The sequence below is a fragment of the Pagrus major genome, chromosome 17 (genome assembly GCF_040436345.1).
Source record: "Pagrus major chromosome 17, Pma_NU_1.0".
In the NCBI taxonomy this organism is placed as follows: domain Eukaryota; kingdom Metazoa; phylum Chordata; class Actinopteri; order Spariformes; family Sparidae; genus Pagrus; species Pagrus major.
Window position 1 is genome coordinate 31540060 of NC_133231.1, and position 23427 is coordinate 31563486.

The window sequence follows — 23427 nt, forward strand, 5'->3', positions numbered from 1 at the left end:
GTACAGGCCTTTGGGTCGGGCGTCCTGATTGCCACAGTGACACAAGAGAAATCACCACAGCTGAAGACGCCATATTGGAAATATTCGGTTGTGTCTGTTTACATTAATGCTGTTGGCGACAACTGATGACATATGAGGGTTTTGAAGGGTTGTCCAATTTCAAAGGGGGAGATTTCCACCACTACCCCTCTGAGGGGCAACGGGGGAGGTAGGGGTAAAAAATTAGAAATGGTATTGAACCCGAGCGTCTTAAGGGGAGATTGTCTGGAAGTGTTGGCTGTTTTCATACAAACTAGCTTGGTGAAGCTGATTGAGGCCTTCAGGCTGTTTTACCTGTGCTTAGCAGAAGTACCATGAAACACTTACAATCTGATTGTAGATGGCGCTGCGAATGCTCCGCATGGCGATGCTGAGCAGAGTGTGGTCGCCGAATCCTCGGCCGAACTCCACCTCCCTCAGCTGGGAAGCATTATGCGCTCTCTCCAGAGCGACAGTCAGCAGAGCGCTGACCCCTGCAGACAATTAACAAAACACAGTGCAGGTTTTCTGTCTGAGACGACTTCATGTGTTCAACATGGTGCGATAGTTAGTGACTCAATGGAAGGATGAAGTTAGATGAAGAGATGAAGATGAAGAAAAGAGGCTGTCTGACTATTTTCTCCTCCAAACTGTTGAACAGTGCGATCTGCCACCGTAGATCACACTGACACTCCTCTCTCCACAGATTTTACATAAAGAAACTAAAGGACATAATACTCAGTTATTGTATTGTTAATTATCCGAAACTGCAATGGACTTTAGATAATTGGAATATGTGGACATCATCAGCGTGTAAAGTCTGAATATTTCCACGTGTTACTCTGTGAACTGAGGATTTATTTGGACCGAACCAGAGGTGAGTGTGGAGACAAACCAACACTGTTCTGGTGACTGTGACTCAGTTTGTGTCCAGTTTGAATGAAGTGTGTTTGACGATGAGTTAACGAGGAGATGAAGCTCGTCTGAGTTCAGTCACAGAGAGAAACTTGAGTTCAGACGGTGGACGGTTGTATTTTTCTGTTTAGAAGGATGCTAACTTCAGAAGATGGTGTATCTCACACATCTCCCCTCTACTATACATATATAAACACAAACATATACTTTTTATTCTCATGCTTGACTGCAAAGTGCTCCAATAACCAGCCCAGCAGGTGCTCAGGTGCTTCTTATAACACAGTTTTTCGCTGATCGATCGATACTTCCTATTGGAAACTTTACGACAAACACTAAGTTAGGAAGGAGCATTTTTCTAAAGAAAAGGGAAACAAATCGAAGAAAAGAACTTGCATGCTGTACAAAGGCACCCATTTTTCTTTATTTTCTGACTTTATTCAAGTTTACGATTAATTGATTAATTGATTAACTGAAAAACTTATCAATAGATCAATCAATAATATCAAAATGCAGTTGAATCAATTAAGATGCTGCTTTTCCTGCTTTTGTTGATCTTAACAGTAGAAGATGGAAAACCATGCAACAATCTGAGCAGAGAAAAGGAGTTTTTGCGTGAGTTCCCAGTTTTTACCAGACTGTTCCAGAAGAACTGCTTCATTCTTCAGTTTCATCGCCTCTTCATCAAGTCCGTCTGAGAAGATCAGCAGCACCTGACAGAAGAGGTCAGACACGTTAGACTGTTTCTAATGTCAGCGTCTGTTGTGAGATCACCTCATTCTGACAGCTCTGTAAACTGTCTCAGTCATTATAGTGATTCCCAGCAGAGGCGTGGGCAGTAAACTAGCCTGCTCTTCTCCGGTCATTAATGTAAGATATGGAAATATTTTGCATTTCCATTACTAATTGCGGCGCTTCAGCGTCCTGTCTGAACCCAGCGTAAGGTATATACTGAATGTAAAGTGTGGCTAAAGGACGTAGAAGCACCAACTAGTGATCTTGCAGGGTTAAAATCTGTGTCGCTCTTACCTTCGTTTTAGCTTGGGACCTGGCCCTGAACTTCTCCATGAAGGAGCTCAGCAGGTCGGTGTTGAAGTAGGTCGATTCGGACAGCGGTAGGTTCATGACTTTCTTGACGACATCCTCGCTGTAGCCTTCGAAGTTTGTGTCGTACAGGAGACCTCCGTCACGACTGACCAATCGGAAGGCGATTTGGGTCTTGATGGGTCCAGGGGTGCAGCACAGGCCTTCTATTTGGGAAAAGGCAGAAACGATCGACGGCAGGAAGGCCTTGAGCAAAGGGTGGCCGCTGACCAGCTTCTCGCCGAGGGCTCCGGTTCTTTGAGAAATATCAAATCCCACGGCGATATCAATGGTGCATTCTGTAGCAAAGGGAGATAAGTCTTTACCTTTGGCAGTCACAGACACAGAGGAATATGTTGGGAAAGAAGGGGAGACTTTTCAACTCACCTGGGGTCGGTTCCGTTTGGCACATTTTGTCTATTATGTCATCCTTGATGAATGGCAAGGCCTTATAGTTTGACACCTTGAAGACCCTCTCTGGGGTGCCAGAGATCTGCAAGAGTTCCAGGTCGTGGACGTCTCCAACACCGACTGCAAACACATTAACCCCTAGTTCCCGGAGGAGGTCAGCCGTCTCCTCCACTTCATCCTCAGACTCACCGTCTGTGATCATCAGCAGATTCTTGGTCATTTTATCACGGCTGCCTCGTGCTGGTGTGAAGAACTCCTTAATGGCTTTCAAGGCCCTTCCAATGTAGGTGAATCCACCTTTCTTCTTCATTGCGAGGAGGTGTCTAATGATCTCTTGCCCCCTGGAGTACTTGTTGAGGTAAAACTCAGGCAGAAGAGAATCGCTGAATTGTGCAGCTCCAACATGCACAAACTCATCATTGATTTCAAGGCTGTTCAGGACATCTGCAGAGAACTTTTTCATCAGCGCGTAATTTACCTCCTCGATGCTTTCAGACTGATCGAGTAGAAGTACCAGATCATTCTTGCAAACTGCCAAAGCAAAACAAGAGAAAAGCATTTGTCCACTTTACTAATGAACAAGTGTGTTGTGAAATTATCACTGTACTGTTCAGCGTAGTTTACGTTTGGCCTCACCACACTCTCAGCTCCCTGATTTCCTGTTGTTTAAGGTCTCTCAGTAATCTAACATTTATACATTTTGATCAAGTTGGACAAAAAGGTGGGGCAGGTGCAGAATTCTCAGAGAACGGTGGCACAAATCTGCAGCCTGGTCACATGTTCCAGTAAACTTAATTGCTAACTGGTGGTGAAGGATGTTCTCACTTTTGCTGTTCTAGTGATTCGACTGGTCCAGGACACCTTCAGCCATTTTCTGACCTGCATGTTGCTTTCGCGCCCTAAACTGTCTCACCAGAGCATCGTGACCACGGTGGTCTGCAGGTAATTTTTGTGAAAAATGTGTTGTTTCTGAACTGTTGAGTGTATGTAGTGGACAACTCTAAATTCTACCTCAGCAGACATTCATATGATGTGTGTTTGTGCAGCGTCATCAGGAGGCACGGCGTCTCTTTCCACTGCTATGCCGATGACACTCAGCTCTATGTGGTCATGTCTCCTGATGACACCGAGCCGACTGAATCACTTTTTACCTGTATTTCAGATATTAAGGCCTGGATGCCACAGAACTTTATACAGCTCAACCAGGACAAAACAGAAGTACAGATGTTTGGTTCAAAGACTCAGAGAGAGAAACTGGCCTCTGAACTAAATGCACCAGGACTCAACCCAAAGCCAAGAAGCCAGAAATCTAGGAGTGATATTTGACTCTGATTGAAGTGAGGCCCTTTCTCTCTCTGAGCAACACAGAGAGACTACTGCAGGCTTTTATAACGAGCAGGCTAGACTAAAGTTACACTCTGCTTTCTGGTCTACCAAAGAATACAATAAATCATCTGCAATTAATTAAAAATTCTGCTGCATGAGCGCTGACCAGAAGAAGAACACACATTATGCCTATTTTAAAGTCTTGACACTGGTTGCCTGTTAGTTTTCGTATTGATTGTAAAGTTCTCGTATTAGTTTAGAAGGCACTACATGGCCTTGCACCAGACTACATCACACAAATGCTTTTAGTTTTTGAGGCAGGACGGCCCCTCTGATCCTCCGGCTCTTCTCTTTTAGCCGTTCCACAAAGCAGAACTGAAACATTTGGCGACGCTGCCTTCAGCCGGAGGATCTGAAATATTGATACTTTGAAACATAAACTAAAAACCATCTATTCAGTCTGGCTTTTATGTAGTGTCTTATAATTGTGTGGTTTAAATTTTTATACGTACTTTAAGTTTTTTTTTTATCATAACTCTTTATTCTTATTTAATTATATTTTATGTAGATTTGTATTAACATTTTACTGTTCTTGATATTATTATTATATTATTTTTGATTGTATTAACATTTTTTTCACCGTTAACATGCAATATTTGATTTTATCGCTATTGTTATTTATATTTTATTTTTCTTTTATTATTTTAACTTTGCTTTCTTGCAATCGGTGTTCATTAGTCTGTGAACCCCTTTTTGTTTTCTTAATATCCCTTCTTGTTTTTTTCAATTACACTGAACTGCATTTAGATTTTTTTGAAAGGTGCTATATAAATAAAGTTTGATTGATTGATTGATTGATTGACTGATTGAAGTACCATCATACAAAAAGTTCCTGGTGCTCCCCATCATTTTGTGGTCTGATCCAAAAATGACTGTTAAATAATTCACTATGCTCAGAAAGAAACATGAATTTCTTTGAACTGACGACACTCTACCTGGAATTAATGGTTTTGCACGGATCTTGGGCTGAGATATGTGAACATACTTAAGATTTTGACTTTTTACGTTTACATGAAGTTTCATCAAATATAAAATTGTTCACTTCTGACAACACTTTACAGGATAAGCTTTGTTTGATAGTACTGTGAGTGTCATTCACACTCTTACCTTTCTTGGTAGAATTGCAAAGGACATCAGTAATACCCTTGAGCAGAGTTTCGAGGCCGTCAAAACTGTCCACAAAAAAGTATTTTGATGCGTCACCAGACATAATTTCCAGCTCGGCTCTGTTGGCTCCTGCAACTCCGATACTGATGACAGTGACCCCGCTTTTTCGCAGAGCATCAGCTGACGGCTTCAGTCTGGCAGGGTCGGTGGCCTCCCCGTCTGTGATCACTATGAGAATCTGAGGCACTTGGAGGGCTTTCCGGCCGCCATGTTCAGCAGTAAAGTACTCTAATGAGTAGTCCAAGGCAGCGCCTGTGTAGGTGTTCCTCCCCGCTTTAACCAATTCTGCTATTGCTTTACGAACCTCTTGTTTGGATTCATAGTCTCTCAAAGCAAAAATAGATTGGGCTTCATCAGCGTAGCGAATGAGCCCAAAGCGAGTCAGGTGACTGCCAACTGCGGTTAGGTCCACTACTGACCCCATAAACTTCCGCATACTTTCGAACTGTTCTGGATTTATGCTTTGAGAGCTGTCCACCAAGAAAATAATGTCAGCTTGTTGTGTCTTCTTACAATCTGGTTGAAGAAAAAAGACAAAGAGTTAGCTCGGAAAGTGAAGAACTGATTAGTTCTTATCGTCTTCTAATGACAAATCAGTAATTTAAAAATCATTAATATTTTAGGAGATACATGTGATTGCTGTCAAATCAAAAGTAAGAGGACAAGATGAGACTTCAAGACTTTAAGTCTTAACCTCTGTGTGTCCAGCACAGAGACATGTCTAAGATATAGTTAGCCCAGGTTAGCAAAGAGACTCTTGGCAAACTAGTCACCAATCCATTTCACTCATCCTATTCAACTGGCGGCCCGTTGGCCTACTGCAGCCCTTTAACCACCTCATTCTGGCCTTTTACTCATTTATTAATTAGCCCATTCATTAGTTATGTCTGGCAATAAGCACAAAAATATGGAAAAACCTTAATGGTCATGGGTCAAACATATTAGTCAACCTTTGTTTATATAATAAAGACGACCTTTATTTAAATTCCCAACTTTGCAGGTCTGAACGTAAAAACCGCCCCCTTGGCAGATTCGCTTTATTTCAAATCTGGCATTCGAGGCAAGTTGTTAAATAGGCCTGATCTATGTGATAATCTGGTACTGTTCTTACCTCTCGGATCGCAGAGCTTTAAGGTCACCTTGCTTTGCAAGTCCGTCAGTTCATCAAAGTTCCTCTGGTTAAAGACATTTTCTGATGAACCGCAGATCTGCAGCAGCTGGGTGGTGTTGGCATTCTCTACTCCAATGGCGTAGACCATCACACCTTTAGCCCTGAGAACCTCAGCAGGGCCTGTGACCTCGTCTTGGGCTTCACCGTCTGTTATCACTATCAGCCTCTTGTCCACACCAGCACGCCCTCCTCTGTATGGATCAAAATACTGCGACACCTCTGTGATGGCTGCACCCGTGAGTGTTCCTCCACCAACCTGCGTCATGTCGTCAACGGCTCTCAACATGTCATTTTTGATGCTGTAGCGGTCCAGTCGGAACTCTACTTTTTGGTCAGTGCTAAACTGCATTACACCAAAGTGCATCTCATTCTGCTCGATCATGGAGCCGATGACAGTTTTCATGAAGTCTTTCATTTTCTGGAAGTCTCGTGGAAGGATGCTCCCAGAGCTGTCAGCTAAGAAGAATATGTCACTCTGCATGCCCTTGCAAACTGTGGACACAGAACATAGGAATGTTAACAGGGTTGTTAAAAGGCTCCCCCTTTTCCTGTCTGCATGCAATATTGGTTTTACCAGCATACGGTAGACTACGTTTATATTTCATGGCTGCATTTTTTGTATTTTGCAGCAAAATTTCAAAGGAGATTTTTTTTTTTTTTTACTTTTTACTTCTGGAACAAATCTGGTTTAGCTTCTGCTCTCCATATGTCAGATTTTCCTTACCAGCTGGAGTACACACTGCTGTCAAGAGGCGATCACTGATGGTCTTCAGGGCATCATAATGATAAACATAGAAAGTCCTCGCGCGGTCGCCGGCAATGACTTCCAGCTCAGCCTGATTTGCATCTCTCACCCCAATGGCAAAGACTTTGACACCCAGCTCCCTCAGGCGTTCTGCATGAGGTGGGACTTCGCTGGGTCTGGTGGACTTTCCATCAGTGAGGACAATCAGGTACTTTGGGACTCCGGGACGAGTTTCCAATGCTTTCTTAAAGTGGGGTTCCATGAATTTTAGTGCATCTCCTGTCTCTGTCACACCTCCTTTTGGTATAATACGTCGCACGGCTCTCTCCAGTTTATTGGCATCCGAGTATGTTGCCAGGTCAAATTCCAAATCTGCCTGAGAAGCAAATTTCACAAGCCCCAAGCGGACATGTTGTGGCCCAATATGGAATTTATGAAAGAACTCGATGATGAAAGACTTCATCTCATCGAAGTCTTCTCCCTGGATGCTTTCTGAGCTGTCCAACAGGAAGTAGATGTCAGCTTCATCCTTCAGTATACACGCTGGAGAATAAAAATAACAACAGCAGTTAGTTGTTTTCACACAGTCAAAGAGAGGAAAAGTTGAACAGCTACTCAAGAGGCAACAAGTACAATTTTACATCCCATCACTCAAACGAACACATGGTTTTTGGCGAACAGGCTGGTTGTTTATGACCAACTGTAACTTTTCTGGCTTTCAATGTGCAGTCTGGGACCAGAAATGTGTCAGTTCGGGTTAGTTTAGTCAGTTGTTTTCACACATCTCATCCTCATCTCTTTACTCTTTACAATTTAGTTTGTGTGTTACTAATTAAATACTCGGGTTGTCACGATTCTCCAAATCCTTCGATTCGATTCAATTTTCGATTCTAAGGTCACGGTTCGATTCAATTCTCGATTTTTTACATTTATTTATTTTAAAGCACAGGTTGCTATGCCATTTTTAGACTAGACTTTTATGCAATGTAATATCTGACCTTTGTTCGCAATGTGCCACACTACATTATCAAATTTAAAACCTTTATTAACAACATAATGTAACAATAACTTATATCTTCAGTCAGTTGGAAACTTAAACAAAATAACCTGCCATGTAGTTTCTCTTTTGTAACTGCAGAAGAGAAACTGCAGCAGCAGCAGCGACAGCAACAAAGTGAACAGTACAGGCTGCAGTTTGGCTGAATAAAGGCGACGGCTCCTCAACATACAGCAAAGCTCCCTGGTGTTATTTCCCGACCAGCTCAACACGTGAAAGTGGGTTCACCCCGAAGGTAAACAGAAGCTTCGGCCCTGGAGGAAATCATCTCCCCTGTGCTTCCTGCCCACGGTCCGGGAGCTGAACAGGAATGGTGTAACACCATGCTATCGTCTGACTGGCTAATAGCTACTGGCTTAGCTAGCAGCTCAGTTAGAGGAGGCTGACTCCAGCACTTCAACACGTGTGTTTTTTCCCCCTTGGCAGCCGACCGGACGTGACGTGGGGGCGTGGCAGCATCGACGATTCCATTTTTTAATTCGAAGTTCGAGATTGTGAATTAATTTCGATCGATTTCGAAATCGTGACACCCTTATTAAATACACATTCTTTAAAGGTGCAATATATAGGAATTTAAAGGAACACTTGATGAATTCTTTCTGCCAACAAACATATCACCAGAGCAGGTTATCTGCTGACTGCCAATAACTGTTTCTGTTCTATGACTGTAGCTACGGTTAGCTTGTTAGCTCAGTTAGCAGTGCAGCTAGCTGGGCAGTGTTGCTGTTTACACCACTAGCACAGGAGCTGTGGACCACTGGGAGAAAGAGGTTTTAAGTTAGCATGCTAACTTTACATAGACATATTGCACCTTTAACCTTTGACTTTCTACGTTCACAGAAGTTGTAAGTAGTCATGTAACCAAAACCGACAATCAAAAAACACTGATCCAAACCTTTTTTGACGTCTTTTTTGGTTGTCTTGTCCGTGATCTGTTCACGCTTGATGTTCGTGCACAGGGTTTTCTGCAGACTCTGCTGCAGACCTTTCAGCTTGGTGAAACTGTCCACATCGAAAACATGCGTATGGGGGGGGTCAGACGCCATCTGCAACAGTTGTGTTTTGTTGGCACCTTCGACTCCTACAGCGTAAACGGTGACACCGGCCCGACGGAGATTAGCTGCTGCTATGCTCACATCATCCTGGGATTGACCATCGGTGATCACCACTGCCACCTGCTGGACATCCTTCCTGCTGCCCCTCTCCTTAATAAAGACTTGCCCCCGGGTGAATTCTAGAGCAGCTCCAGTCTTTGTACCACCTCCATGGTACGGCAGGATGTTGATGAACTGCAGGATGTCTGCCTTGTCATTGAACGTGTTGAGGTAGATCTGTGCTGAGGGTCTGTCGTGGTACACAACGATGCCTATTCGGACATCATGCAGACCGACATGCAGGCCGCTCACGATTGAGTGAAGGAAAGCGCGCACCAGCTGGAAGTTGGGCGTTCCGATGCTCCCCGACTCGTCAACGATGAACACAATGTCTGCCCTGCTGGCTCCTTTGCAATCTGTGAATGGAGTATAATTAGTTAACTTAAGTCATTGCTACTTAATCAAATATTTCTGAACATGAAATATATTACAGGAACACTATTTCTCTAAAATTCTGCTTTGTGTTCTATGTCATGCTAACACACCAGCATACGAGTGTCTGATTTGCAGCTGCAAAGGCGGCTTAAATTCCTTGAAAGGTACTGATTTCTTAGTGTCTTTATACCTTATGGTATTTTATATCAAACAGTTGTTTTGACACTCAATATGGAGCGGAGTCAGAATGTATTTAAATGAGAATGCCATTCTTATTTGTTCCTCACGGTCTGTAAAGCAGGTGTATTTATAGACCCCACTGCTTTTCTAGCTATGTCCCGCCCTCCTCTGCCTCTGATTGGTTGCCTTCATTGGTTGGGTTGGTCAGATTTTTCATGATGAGTGAGGATAGAGAGCTGAAGCCCCGCCCCTTCCTGTTTCCCTCATGAACCTTATTGTGTCATGAATCACATATATGATGTTTGTCAGTTTGTCATCAGACTGTGACGTCATTATAAAGACGTCACAGCCGACAGTGTAGAGAAACATTGTAGAGCTGCTCCTGTATATCAGCAGCTCACAGAACTGAACCAGAACCAGAACTGCAGTTGTCAATATGAGCAGATTTATTGTGATTTTCATCATTTTTATGAGCTTTTGTTGGTGTTGGTGACGTGTGTTGATGAGACGATGTAGTTCACTGAGCGCTTTAACACAAAACTACATGAGGTTTGACTTTAATTACAACAAACTGACACTTGATGATCTCACCTTCAGTAGTGATCTCCACTTTCTCAGCCAGGATGAAATCTCTTAAAAGAAGTACTTTTGGAGAATCAAATGCGAGGTTAGAACTGGCAAGTAAGTCCATTTCAACCATTGATGCACCTGCACTCATCGCAGCTACATTTATCCCCTCTGATCTGATCAAACGAGCCGGCTCGTTCACACCATCGTCTGAGTCTTTTCCACTCACAACGACCAGCAGCTGATGAAAACCTTGGCTTGCACGGCCGCCACCCTGACTGGTGAAAAAGTTAGTTCTGGCGAATTCTAGAGCAGCACCCAGGTTACGTGGTCTGTTGGACTGTGGGCGCAGGCGGAAACGTTTGACAGCACCCAACGTCTCCTGTTTAGTTTGATGAGTATTGAGAGAGAAATCAACTCTGGTATCTTGACCATACTGGGCCAAACCCACACGGTTGGTGGACGATCCGATGGAGAGTTGGGTGATTAATTTGATAAGATCATTCCGAAACACAGTGAAGGGTCCTTGAGCTATGCCGCTGTCCACCAGGAAGAAAATGTCCATAAACTTCTCCACCAGAGCTGAAAGAAGACAAAGACAAAATACATATTACATTTTATAACCGAACAGACTAGTCTGATTATCAGGCTGAAGGTGTGCTCAAAATCAGCCAGCCAGCCCTCACAGTCTTGGTTATTTCATCATTGAGGAGAAAGGCCCAAAGAGCCAAGTTTAACTGACCTTTTAGCTTGAAGGACATGTAAGAAAATGTTGGATTTCAGTTTCGACCTGCAACAGTTTTCAGGCACAAGCTGGAGCAACATCATGAGGTAGACTGATTATAGGACGGGCCAATGTGCAGCATTTATTAGATTATCTGTATCTGTGATTTTTCTGTCAGATTGCTGATAAAATAAACTAATTTAAAAATGTGCTACTTCCTCTCACACAGTTCCCACCGACAATACTATGTGACTGGTAACACGCCACAATCAGTAGCCTATAAACCATGAATAATCTGAATCTACAAATTAACTAGTAACTACATTTATCACATAAAATGTAGTGGAGAGGAAGTAAAAAGCAGCAAAAAAAGGAAATTCTCAAGTAAAGTACCTCCATATTGTACTTAAGAACAGTACTTGAGTAAATTGTACTTTGGTTTATTCCATCACTGGGTGTGAGATTTTCATTTTTACTGCAAATGAACTCAAATATCTCAAATATCTCTATCTATTTTTAGTCTCCTTGATTTCTAAGAATCGGTATCGGCCCTGAAAAGACGTCATATCAGTCGACCCCCACCATGTATTGTACACCTTCAGAATGTGTGCAGCATTATGTCCAGCTCAGCTCTCTATGACGGCAGGAGATTCATTCTGCATTTAATGGGACATTTGGAACGGGAACACTTTTGCCTTTGGATGTGTTTGAACAAGACTTTGTAGGAACTTGACACCTTCTTCACCACCTTCTACCTATACACTAGTCTTGTATTTGACAAAACAGGCATAAACCTTTCCAAGATATGTCCGTCATCAGTTGACCTTTTTGAACAGATCTGCGGTTATAAACAAATTGTAAAACAGACCGTGAGATTGAGAACCACTGTGGGATGAACAGGTCTGGTGAAGAAACAAAGATACCTAGAATTATCTTAGCAGCCACAGGTGCTCTTGGATTTTGTGTATTTCAAAAGACAGACTTTGGGCCAGTTGTTTATCTTGGATGGTAATTTTTGTATTTTATTGCAAATTAGGAAATAAGCAACTGTCTCATGTTTGATCCAATCCTTTGCCTTACCGTGCCTCTGGTCCACCATGGAGGTGCACACAGTTTTCAGCAGACTGTCTGTCAGCCTCTGCAGAGCCTGGTAGCTTTCAATGGTGGACAGGAAGTGGTCTGACGGCTGGTTGGCAATGGACTGGAGCTCCTCCATTTTGGCTTGTCCCACCCCGATGCCAAACACTATGACTCCGTGTTTCCTCAAGGTCAGCGCGGGTCCCTTAACATCATCGTCAGATTCTCCATCTGTGATGACCACGGCGATCTGAGGCACACGCTTGCCGACTCGGCTCCCCGCCTCTTCGGTGAAGTACCGCTTCAGGAGGAAGTCCATGGCCTTGCCCGTAGCTGTTCTCCCCATTCGGTAGGGAACTTCTTCCACTGCGGTCAGAAGGGAACTCTTGTCCGTGTGATCCTTCAGCAGGAACTCCTGGTAAGGTTCATCGCTGTACTGAGCCAAGCCGATCCGAACTCTGTTGGAGCCGATGTCGAGGGCCTCGATGATTCTGCGGAGAAAATTCCGGACCTCTTGAAAATTAGACTGGCCGATGCTGGAGGAGCCGTCAACAAGGAAGACAATGTCGGCCACGGTGGCATTTTCACACACTGGACAGGGGAGAGATAAGGTCAGCAGAGGGTAGGTATTCACAGAAAGTCTCAGAATAACATCACACGTCACAATGTCACAACTTCTGATGACTAATGAAACATTATTGAACCGATTGCAATAGTTCCAATTTAAAGTGTTGTGATAAACACAATGGACGTAGCTTCTACTAAGATTATACATTTGCTTTTGTTGTTATCTACTTTACACTACTCTTTCCACGGTGTGTCACACAAACCGCCCCCTCACATAACAAATGATCTCTTTTTAACAGTCGACACAGGAGAGAGCGAGTTTCATTCTTTTAGATTTAAGTGACAGAGAACATCAGGACATTTTAACTGACTGTCTTAAAGCCTGGGCAGCGTCCAGAGCTCTGCTCTTTATTATTATCAGTATTATTATTACCTTTAGAAAGAACCTACTCAGTCATATGTGCATATATGCTCCATACACACACATGCAAACACACACAAACATGCAAGCACAAGTGTAAACACACACACAAAAACACACACACACACGTACATGTACAAAAATGAACCATGCGTGCACAAGCGTGCACACACGTGTAACACAGTCAAACATACATGCATGCACACATGTCCACAATCCCACACACACTCACACAATTGTTTGTTTGTGTGTGTGTGTGTGTGTGTGTGTGTGTGTGTCAGCCCCTTCTCTATACAGATTCATGCTGTTAGCTGTCAGTGCAGTTTATTCTCTGGTACTCCAGTTACAACATTCAGCTCTCTGGTATAGTCTGAGTCTTTCATTCTCACTCTTCATGCTCCTTCAGATAAATTAAAGCCAGCAATTTCAGCTTCAGCTTTTGAACAGCCAGCAGTCACAACCACAAGTTCTAGTTATTTTCACTAATCTGTCTGTCTGTCTGTCTGTCTGTCTGTCTGTCTGTCTGTCTGTCTGTCTGTCTGTCTGTCTGTCTGTCTGTCTGTCCGTCCGTCCGTCCGTCCGTCCGTCCGTCCGTCCGTCCGTCCGTCCGTCCGTCCGTCCATCTATCTATCTATCTATCTATCTATCTATCTATCTATCTTCTCTCATGTGATGTGTTCTTCTTATCATCCTGTTTTTATTCTTTATGTTCCTCATTTTATTTTTATATGGGCACTTTTTGCATGTTGCCTTCTTGTTTGAACTTGTCCTAAGTTCGGGCTTGATTCTGTTTGTTTTTAAAGCTTCAATATAAACATAGCACAAAAAGTAAGGACATTTGTGTTTGGGGGATTATTTCTTGTTGTAACAATGCTTCTTGGCAATAACTCTTATACTGTTGGAAAGCCTGTTTATTTCCCTTTTAAAAGGTGCTACATTTTTAACAAACAGGAGCCTCAGTAGCGTGTGGAAGAACCATACACAGCCACAACAGCCTGGCACCTCCTCCTCATGCTGGTCACCAGCCTGCTCACACACAGAGCTGGTTTCTCAGAGACTACCTCCAGAAGTTGGGAGTGGAGAGGATGTAATGACCTGCCAGCAGTCCTGACCTCAACCACATTCAACACTTGTGGGATCAGCTTGCTGTTTGTGCCAGAGTGACCAACACAACCACGTTGGCTGACTTGCGACAAATGCTGGTTGAAGAATGGGATGCCATCCCACGGCAGTGTGTGAGCAGCGTGAGGAGGAGGTGCCAGGCTGTTGTGGCTGTGGATGGTTCTTCCACACGCTACTGAGGCTCCTGTTTGTTAAATTAATAAATAGTTAAATTGCCAATATGTCTTGTTTCTTCAATCATCCAATCCACCAAACAAGAGTCAATAGCAGAAAATGCTGTTTTTTTCATGGGCACAACCCACAAACTAAGCTCTGCTGCTCATCCCACAGATGCATGTTCCTTACAAATGTGGCACCATTTAATAAAGAAATAAAGAGGCTTTCCAACGGTATGAGATTTATTGCCAAGAAGCATCGTTACAACAAAGAAATAATCTACCAAACACAAATTTCCTTACTTTTTGTGCTATGTTTAAATTATTGAGTTGAGAGGATAAAAACAATTTAATTCACCATTTTTCTTTAAAATGGATCCCATCAATGTGCTTTGTGGTTCCAGGGATCTTTATGAATTCAACCACATGAATACCAAACATATACTGTGCGTCAAACACACAACCGCACACGTTCTGTTTAACACTCACCTGTCCCCTGAGCAGCGACGCCAGAGGAACACGCCACTACGATGAGGCTGAAAAGAAGACTCACTCTTCCCTTCATCCTGGGACAGCTGGTAAGTTTCTCTCTTCCTACAAAACAAGACACAACAGGAACATAAACTAAAATATTATTTAAATGTGTGTGTGATTAAAGTTAGGGTTATGTCTCCAGGTTAGGTTTAGACGTCAAAAGATTGAAGTTAGGGTTGGGTTTTAGACCTAAGTTAAGGTTACAGTTAGAGTAGGGTACCAGTTGGGTTTCAGGTTAAGGCACGAGAGTAAGGAGAGGGCAGAACCAGGGAGAGTTGCTTTTCGGACTGAACTGTCCCCCCGCTGGATCGGGCCGTACGTTTTGCCTTCTCTATGACTCCCTCTACATTTTGAGGGAAAAGAGAAGAATAGAGAAGTTTTGGACAGGTTTTTATAATTTTGCAGGTCTGTTGTTGTGTCATTCTGTTTAATCATGTTGATCCAGAAGTTGGAAACCATTCACATTCGTTTGTGTGTGTGTGTGTGTGTGTGTGTGTGTGTGTGTGTGTGTGTGTGTATGTGTGTGTGCTGAACAAGAGATTGCACTGAGATGCAACAGAGGCTCGTCCGTCATCATTTCTGCTCTCTCTACACAGCTTTACAGGTTTTGTGTTGCTATGGAAACAGCTTTACATCCAACTGCATGTCCTGTCAGCAGCAAACACTGCACTCTCTGTTTGGTGAAATGTTGGATGGGAACCAGAGACAGATACCAACAGTCTAGCTCCAGTCTCACACCGTCCATTTTCTGAAACCGCTGAGTCACTGGGGCTGGAGCCGATCCCAGCTGATACACCCTGGATAAGTCGCCAGTTCATGGGGGCCGACATATAGGCACAAACAATCACGCCTACAAGATTAACTGATTAACGTAACATTTGCATGTGTTTGGACTGTGGGAGGAAGCTGGAGTACCCAGAGAGACTCCACTCAGAAAGCCCCTGCCGGTCTGGCTGTGGGGCAACAGCGCTGACCGCTGTGCCGCCGTGCTTCCCTCAGTCACCCCAACTTCTGATAAAATATACAGGAGCAATTTCCTACAGCTCCCCTAGATGTCACTTTTGAGCTAAACTTCATCATGTTAGTTAACAACCATTCACACCTGGGCTCACCTAACCTCAGCAAACCACATGAAGGCCGGTTAAGTCGACGACCCACAAGTGGCCCTGACGACTCTGAAACTCAAAGCTCACACGTGTCCTTAGCGACTCTGTCAGGACACTCCCACACAGAGTTTAAAAGCCTGCAGCTCCAGTTAGTTAGAAGTGAAGAAGCCTCTTGGATGAGAGGAGAAACGTCTTCAAGTCCAGTTGACTACGATACTGAGAACCTTCATCAACATGTTCATCATGTTAGTGTTTATTCTAACGTCAGGTTTTTCACTGGATTGGGTTGAAATGTGTCCTGAACATCACAGAGACCCTGAGGATCATTAACAACGTGTTCATTTAAATAGTTGTAGCAGAATCTTTACAGTCGTCAGATTAATGACAATAAATATTTTATTTTTTTTTCAAACATGAATGTCTCCACTAGTTTTCACTGTATTTAACCAAATGTTGATTCTGTGTAGTATTAACGAGTTCTGTCGCATCTACAAGTTACTTGGTCGATCTAGTCTGCAACAAAGCAAACCATTAGAAAAAAACAGCAAAGAAAAACAAGCTCAATAGGTATCACAGAAATAAAAGACACCACTGAATGTGACATTACAGCCAAAAGAATGAAAAATGTGTTGTTGTTTTATGTTTTAAACGTCCAGTTTGTAAGAAAAGTTGGTTTTGGGTCTCATTCGCAACTCGTTTTGAGATTGTAGGACGGGTCGGTCGCCCAAAACATCGGGTACTTGATGAGTTTGGAATGAGACTTAAAAATCAACTTTCTTACAAAGTGGACCTTGAAAGAGCAAAAATACAACTTCAGCAGGAAATAAAAATAATCCCTTGGGTGAAAATCTTCAGTCTCCATCAGTTAGTCAGTGTGTTTTTAAGCTCTGAAGTTCAACAGAATCAACATTTGGCTCAACAAAGTGAATTAATGATATTAATGTATATATCTATATATCTATATATCTATATATAGATATATAGATATAAATATATATACATATAGATATAAATATATATACATATATATAAAAGATATTAATGTTTGAAAATAAAAAAATATTGTTATTAATTTGATGACTATTTAAATTAATACATGTTGTTAATGATCCTCAGGGTTTCAGAGACGTTAGATTCAACATACAGAGAAACACGAACATGATGAACTTTAGCTCTGAGGCACAAACTCTAAAAATTCAGAGCTAAAAAAGTATTTAGAGTACAGCTGTAAGATTCTGAAAATCTCTGACATGAGCTGGGAAAAGTTCTGAATTCTGGGTGAGTTGGCATTCAATGACCCCTGCTTTTGTAAAAAGTATAATTTCATTAAGCTGATTAAAGACAAAACTATTAAGCACAAATAGTGCAAAAGAATAAAGGTGTGATAAAAATCTGACACACAGGAAACGAATATTTGCGAGGACAAGAGACATTTTGTGCACGTTCTTCAGTTTCTGTATTAACAGGTTTTAACGCCTTCGTGTCTGGTTGTTCGGGGCAGATTTGTTACAATAAAAGCTAAACTTTCTTCATTAACATCAGTGAGTAACAAACGCGTCTCTCAGCAGATCTGAATCACTTTCAGCGCGCTGCTCCCATCACAGTCATGACTTACTTTACCCACTTAAAGGATCAGTCTGCTGTTATTCTACATTTTTCTGACTGTAAACAAATCCCAACACACAACATGTGAGTCAGTCTGTCAACACTCTGTCTGCAGCTCAAAGCTCATCGCTTGAAGACATAATTAAAAAACGACTCAAAATCGCCAAACGATTCTTCTCTACATTAATGACAGCTGAAAGAGTTGTTTTATCAGTACATCTGTTCTGCAGGTCCCTGAATCAAATTTCACCACTTTAATTTTGCAGACGGGCAAAATCCACATTTCTGTTGACGAAGAAAGAGTCATTAAAAGTCACTTACAGATCTGCTGCTGCATCTGCTCCCTCTGCACCCAAACACAGGATCCCAGAGTGATATAGGGAGCTGCAGGTTAGCTTCTGGAGGAGGATGAAGAGGAGGAGGAAGAGGAAGAGGAGGATGAAGGGTAGGGTCCAAGTCTCCTCCTCCACCTCCCACCACATTCTTAAAAAAGACAAATGAACAACTTAAATCCTTGACTGTTTTTTTTTCTTTGTTAACAGCAGAGAGAGTTGACAGCTCACTGGCTCTGCAGTTACAGGAATCACTCAGCAGCAGCGTCATCAGTGAAGTGAGATGTCTGCACAGAGCTGAGAGGACACAGTCTGTTCACACCACCAGACTACAGAGCAGCGTCAGTCCTCAGGCTGTGAGACTCCTGAACTCCAAACAGACGTAACGGGACTCAAAGACAAAACCTTCATTTCATTTTGCAAACACTGTTTAAAAAAAGACAAATAAATCTACCTCAAACATTCTCCGCACATCAAAATGTGTAATAGCTGATTGATCCACAGCACAAACTGTAGTAGTTTCACAATAATGGCTCTGAAATTGTAAGAAACATACATTTTATTTGTTCCAGGTTTATGCAGGAATCCTGAAGTTACATTAAAACCTTTTAAGACCTTATTTAAGACCCTTTCCATACATTTTAAGAACTCGTCACCACTTCAAGTTCTACCTGGTCACCAGCGACACACTTTACTTACATGTACTACATTACTGCTGATTGTAAGACGGCACGAGAGAATGAACTGAGTGACCAACCCGATGAAAGGTTTATTAGAAAGAATGCAGGAACATGCAGGAACTCCCTCACAAATACCAAGTACTAAAATCTTTTACTCAAGTCAAAGTAGCAATACAACAATGTTAAAGTCCTGCATTCAAAATCCTACTGAAGTAAAAGTACAGGAATGTATCAGCCAAAAAGTCAAACTCCTTCTGTAGACACTGGTCCTGTGACTGATATATTATTGGATCATTAATCATTAGATTATTAATATTGCATCCATTCTGTTGTCGCTGTAAATACTTTATAAACTATTAGGTAGTTTCATCCACTGGTTCCTAACTTCTGGGTCGGGCCCCTCCAAGGGTTCACAAGAAAGGTCTGAGAAAAGAAGTTCTGTTTCACAAGTTTGTAATATTTTTCTGCAACTTTAGTCTAATCTTCGGCTTTTTTGTGAAATATTTCAGCGTTTTCCCTCTGAGAGCCTCAGATATCTGTTCAAATCAAACCACATGAGGAGTTAAGAGGGGAAATGTCTGGTAACAACTCAGGTAAGATAACGATTGCATTCAGCCAAACGTTGCCTTTGTGGATCAATATACATGTATATATACAATATACATGTATATATACAATATATATATATATATATATATATATATATATATATATATATATATATATATATATATATATATTGTATATATATATATATATATATATACAATATATATATATATATATATATATATATATATATATATATATGTATATATATATTTCTCAACAACAAATCGGCAAAGTGTCCTTGCTGATTCAACAGGACCGTGTGTTGACGTCACGGCCGTTAGACTTCATTATTTCTGCCTCGATTCTGATAAATAAAGGTTTGTTTTTTGGCGGTTTTGATTAGCGGAAGGCTAAAATTACCCATGATTCTCAACGGCCATTACAAAGTCAGTCTGTTTAGGATTTTCTGTCACAAAACCAGATTTTGTTTAAAGATGATTGATTTTATTTATGACTCAGTTTATGTGTCCATGGTGCAACACATGATGCTGGTCAAATTCACCCTCATGCAACTGACAGAAATGACTCAGACCTGATTTAGTTTAGTTTAGTTAATGTCCCATGTCAAAAAACTGTCATAAAAGTACAAAATATATTTTATTTTCAACTTTCAGTGGGTAACATTTTTCAGCCAACATCAGTCCTGATGATAAGGACCAAATATCCATTCTTTTTTCGGGATTTTAACCCTTTAAATACCTTTTGTTTATGTGATGACATTGTTGATTTAAAATGAAATTGTTCTTTTATCAGTTGCATGAGGGTTAAGTTTCCTAATGAGGCACATCCCCCACAGGACATGAGGGATAATGTGTGTTTGGCCTGTGGGCTAAGATTAAGGTAAATCACCCTATTTAGAAAAAAATAGGACTGTAAAATAAAAGCCTGATAACATTGGATGCATGCTGTAATGACAGTGGGATGACAGAATAGTTTATTTGGTTTTAATGGTTCATAATATGTACAACAGATTTAGCTGTATGTCTGTAATATTACAGAAGAGTATTAGGGCCAAGGGTGAGAAAAAAATCAGTATTAGTATCAGTATTAATATGAGCTGCGGTTTAAATTTAAAAGAAGAATGAAAATAACAAACACCCTCACCAAAATGTATGCAGTGCAAACAAGATGATCCAAAAATTAAAGTTAAAAAATGGTAAAATGTATGAAGGGTTAAGGACGGCAGTGTGTTGTGGGCGGACTCGTTCCACTCCTGTTTCAGGTTGTTTGCGGTCGCTGGGCTTCATTCCATTTCAAATATCGTTCAGTGGGATATGATCAGTGTCCAAACGTCACTATGTCTGTTGCTGAAGAGCGTTTTACTTCTTGTGATTTTAAAATGGGGAAGATGCTCTTTGTATGTCTGAAAAATACATATATTTTTTTCAAATTTAAATAAACTTTATCGGGCATGACAGATGAAAAACTTATGACCTGCCAAAGCAGCACAGAGTATTAATAATAGAGGGTTAGCATAAATATACAATAATGTGCATTTGTCAACAATTATATCAAATAAAATAATGAAGCGATTAAATATCAATTACATTAAATTCAAGTTATGATCACACTGAACAGGAGAGCTGTGTGAGCAGAATGAATCCAGTAGACACAATAACAGAGGCAGCTGTGGTCATTTTACACAACAGCCGACATGTTTGCAGCTCGTTCACACTGGCTGCAGGCAGCCGGCCAGTCAGGAGCCATTATTGTCTTTTCCTCCACTGATGTCAGCAAACATGAGACCGGCTGTTATGAAAAGCTTCTTCTTAACTTTATTCAGAAAAATAAGTCACATGAGGTGAGAAAGGAGATCACATCAATGTCTCTGATGTAGAGGGAGATCTTAACATTTCTACAGTCCCTCCAGGATTTTGTGATGTTGTGACTCTCGTCCTTGTTTTCAGATTTTGAAGATGCAGACGTGTTCGGCACAACTCTCACATGTACCTACAAAACTGAAGACCGAGCAAGTCCCTGATGTTCTGCATGAAAGCGGAGGTAATCTGTTTTGCACCATCGTGATGGAAAACAAGAGAAAGTCGTCGCTTGACAAACGCTTTGTTACTACAAAACACAAGAGAACTGCTGAAACTCGTTTATTTGCCATTATTCTCACCGGAGCGAGGGATAGTTCAGGTCTGTTGATGCACAGTACCAGGTACTTATCCCCAGTAAGTGTATTTCCTGCAGTAGATGATGGTCAGCTCGGTACCAGCAGCAAGACTTATTTTAGGTGGCTAACCATCATCTACTGCAGGACTAAGTACCTCATACTACCCTGTATCCAAGGACCTGAACTATCTCTTAATAAAAGCTATACAAAAAAAAAATTGCAACTATTTTTTAATTCTCACTTGCTCCCGCAACCTCATTGCAAAAATCACCTAAAAGCATCACAACTTCATTGCAATTTTACATTACAGGCCTCAACAATCACAAAAAACGTCCACGATATTATCAACTTTAACTGGATCAAAATATTTCTGAAGGGTCAAAAACCCCTTCATTCTATTCAAAAAGAAGGCGCTCTTTAGTTTTATTTTTCATTGACGTGCTGCTTGCTGTCGGTAAACTGTGTGTCAAACTCCTGATGGACCTGAAGCGTCGACCAGAGGGCAGCCGGTCGAACAGGTGGCGTCTGGGACGGGACGGGTCTTTCATTATGTCGGCTGTTCTAAGGAGGCCGGTGGGTTCAGACCTCTGACAGGCCACAGAGCCGTGCAGCACGACAGCGCCTTCCTGATAGTGAGGCTGCAGGACACCAGGTGTTGGTGGTCCAGGAGAGATCCTTAATTTAAGCTCTAAATCTTTGTTTTTTATGGAAAGAAGATCATCAAACAGGTACAGAACTGGACATACGAGCTCAGATAACAAATACACAACACAAAGACAATGATTACAGTCCACAGCAACCAGCACAACCAACCCAACCGGTTGAGGCAGACGACCGCCCACCACTGAGTCCGGTTCTGCTCCAGGTTTCTTCCTGTTAAAGGCAGTTTTTTTCCCGTCACTGTCACCAAGTGCTGCTCATCAGAAAAATGTTGGGTCTCTGTAAATAAATGAATCAAGGTGTTTGGTTTAGACCTGCTCAGTTTGAAAAGTGTCATGAGATGACTTTTGTTGTGAATTGGTGCTGTACGGATAAAGATTGATTGACTGACACACACTGAGATTCCTCCCCACAGTTTATCACACAAGTTGAACTTCATTGTTGCAGAAGAAGCAGCGTCCTGTTTATCCAGGAACAAGTAAAGTGCCACATTTAATAAATTCATTAGGCCATTATAGAGATCGGCAGAACTCAGCTGAACAGAACTGAGCAGAGGAACTGACCCACCCTCGTCACCCTGCTCGCCAACGTGAGCGGAGGAGAACTGGCACTGATTCTATCCACTTCAAGCGCTGTTGGAATTTTTTATATCTGGCTCCCTCGTCTCGAACGTATTTACACGTTTTGTTCTCTAAATGTCCACAGTTTAATTATAAAGCTCTTCATGTGTTAAAAACGGTTGGCGGTTGCTAACAAGTGTCTGAATGAGACTACAGAGGTTGTCGGGGACATTAAACGTCCTCACAGCGAACACGGAGACTCATCTGCTCACTAGTCCGTCTTTACAGGCCACTTTAGTTACACACTGTTCTGACTCTGACTTTACAACTCGTACATTGATCAGTTTATAGAAAACCTGGAGAGTAATTGTGCAGTAAGACGCTCAGTGGTGGAGACGTTTAAGTCATGTGACCGTGATGTCGTCTGTTTGTAGCCTAGCATTAGCTTTTTACTGCTACACACTTAATTTACACTTCAAACATCAGAGTGGAGTTCATCTGTGGAGATTATCTGGATGAACAGAACCTGGACCGATCAGAAACTTCAGATTATTTTCTGTAATAATCCAGAACCCAGTTCAATAATCCCACAGAGGAACCAGAGAGATGCTAACTGCAGTTAGCTGCAGACACACATCATCTCTACACCACTGTATACTGGACAAGAGTGAGATGTGTTGCTATGGATACGTGCACTTTATCAAACAGAGATTGAACAAAAAACATTTTTGTTCATCAAACTGTTTAGAATAATTCTGTTCGACTGTAAATAAATCTGTTGGCTTCGTCCATTTTCACGTCTTTTGTTTGAAAGACTGAAACAGATGCTTCTTCTCTCTGCTGTGTGTGTGTGTGCGTGTGTGTGTGTGTGTGTGTGTGTGTGTGTGTTGGCAGGAGGGCTTCTTGTTGGAAGACATATCGCATACAGAC

At 41.8% G+C, this 23427-nt stretch overlaps 1 protein-coding gene across 1 annotated transcript in view; it reads right to left on the bottom strand.

Moving 5' to 3' along the window:
- Positions 1 to 21825, bottom strand: part of LOC141011534 (collagen alpha-6(VI) chain-like) — a 43962-nt gene extending 22137 nt beyond the window's left edge. The window contains exons 1-12 of the mRNA XM_073484699.1: positions 21750 to 21825; positions 14782 to 14886; positions 12031 to 12618; positions 10251 to 10808; positions 8846 to 9460; positions 6873 to 7436; positions 6089 to 6640; positions 4918 to 5493; positions 2401 to 2955; positions 1960 to 2312; positions 1565 to 1643; positions 367 to 512 (exon numbers count right to left, since the gene is read on the bottom strand). Coding sequence (XP_073340800.1) covers positions 367 to 512; positions 1565 to 1643; positions 1960 to 2312; positions 2401 to 2955; positions 4918 to 5493; positions 6089 to 6640; positions 6873 to 7436; positions 8846 to 9460; positions 10251 to 10808; positions 12031 to 12618; positions 14782 to 14886; positions 21750 to 21825 — 4767 coding nt within the window. The remainder of the gene's footprint in view (positions 1 to 366; positions 513 to 1564; positions 1644 to 1959; positions 2313 to 2400; positions 2956 to 4917; positions 5494 to 6088; positions 6641 to 6872; positions 7437 to 8845; positions 9461 to 10250; positions 10809 to 12030; positions 12619 to 14781; positions 14887 to 21749) is intronic.
- Positions 21826 to 23427: the final 1602 nt, after the last annotated feature.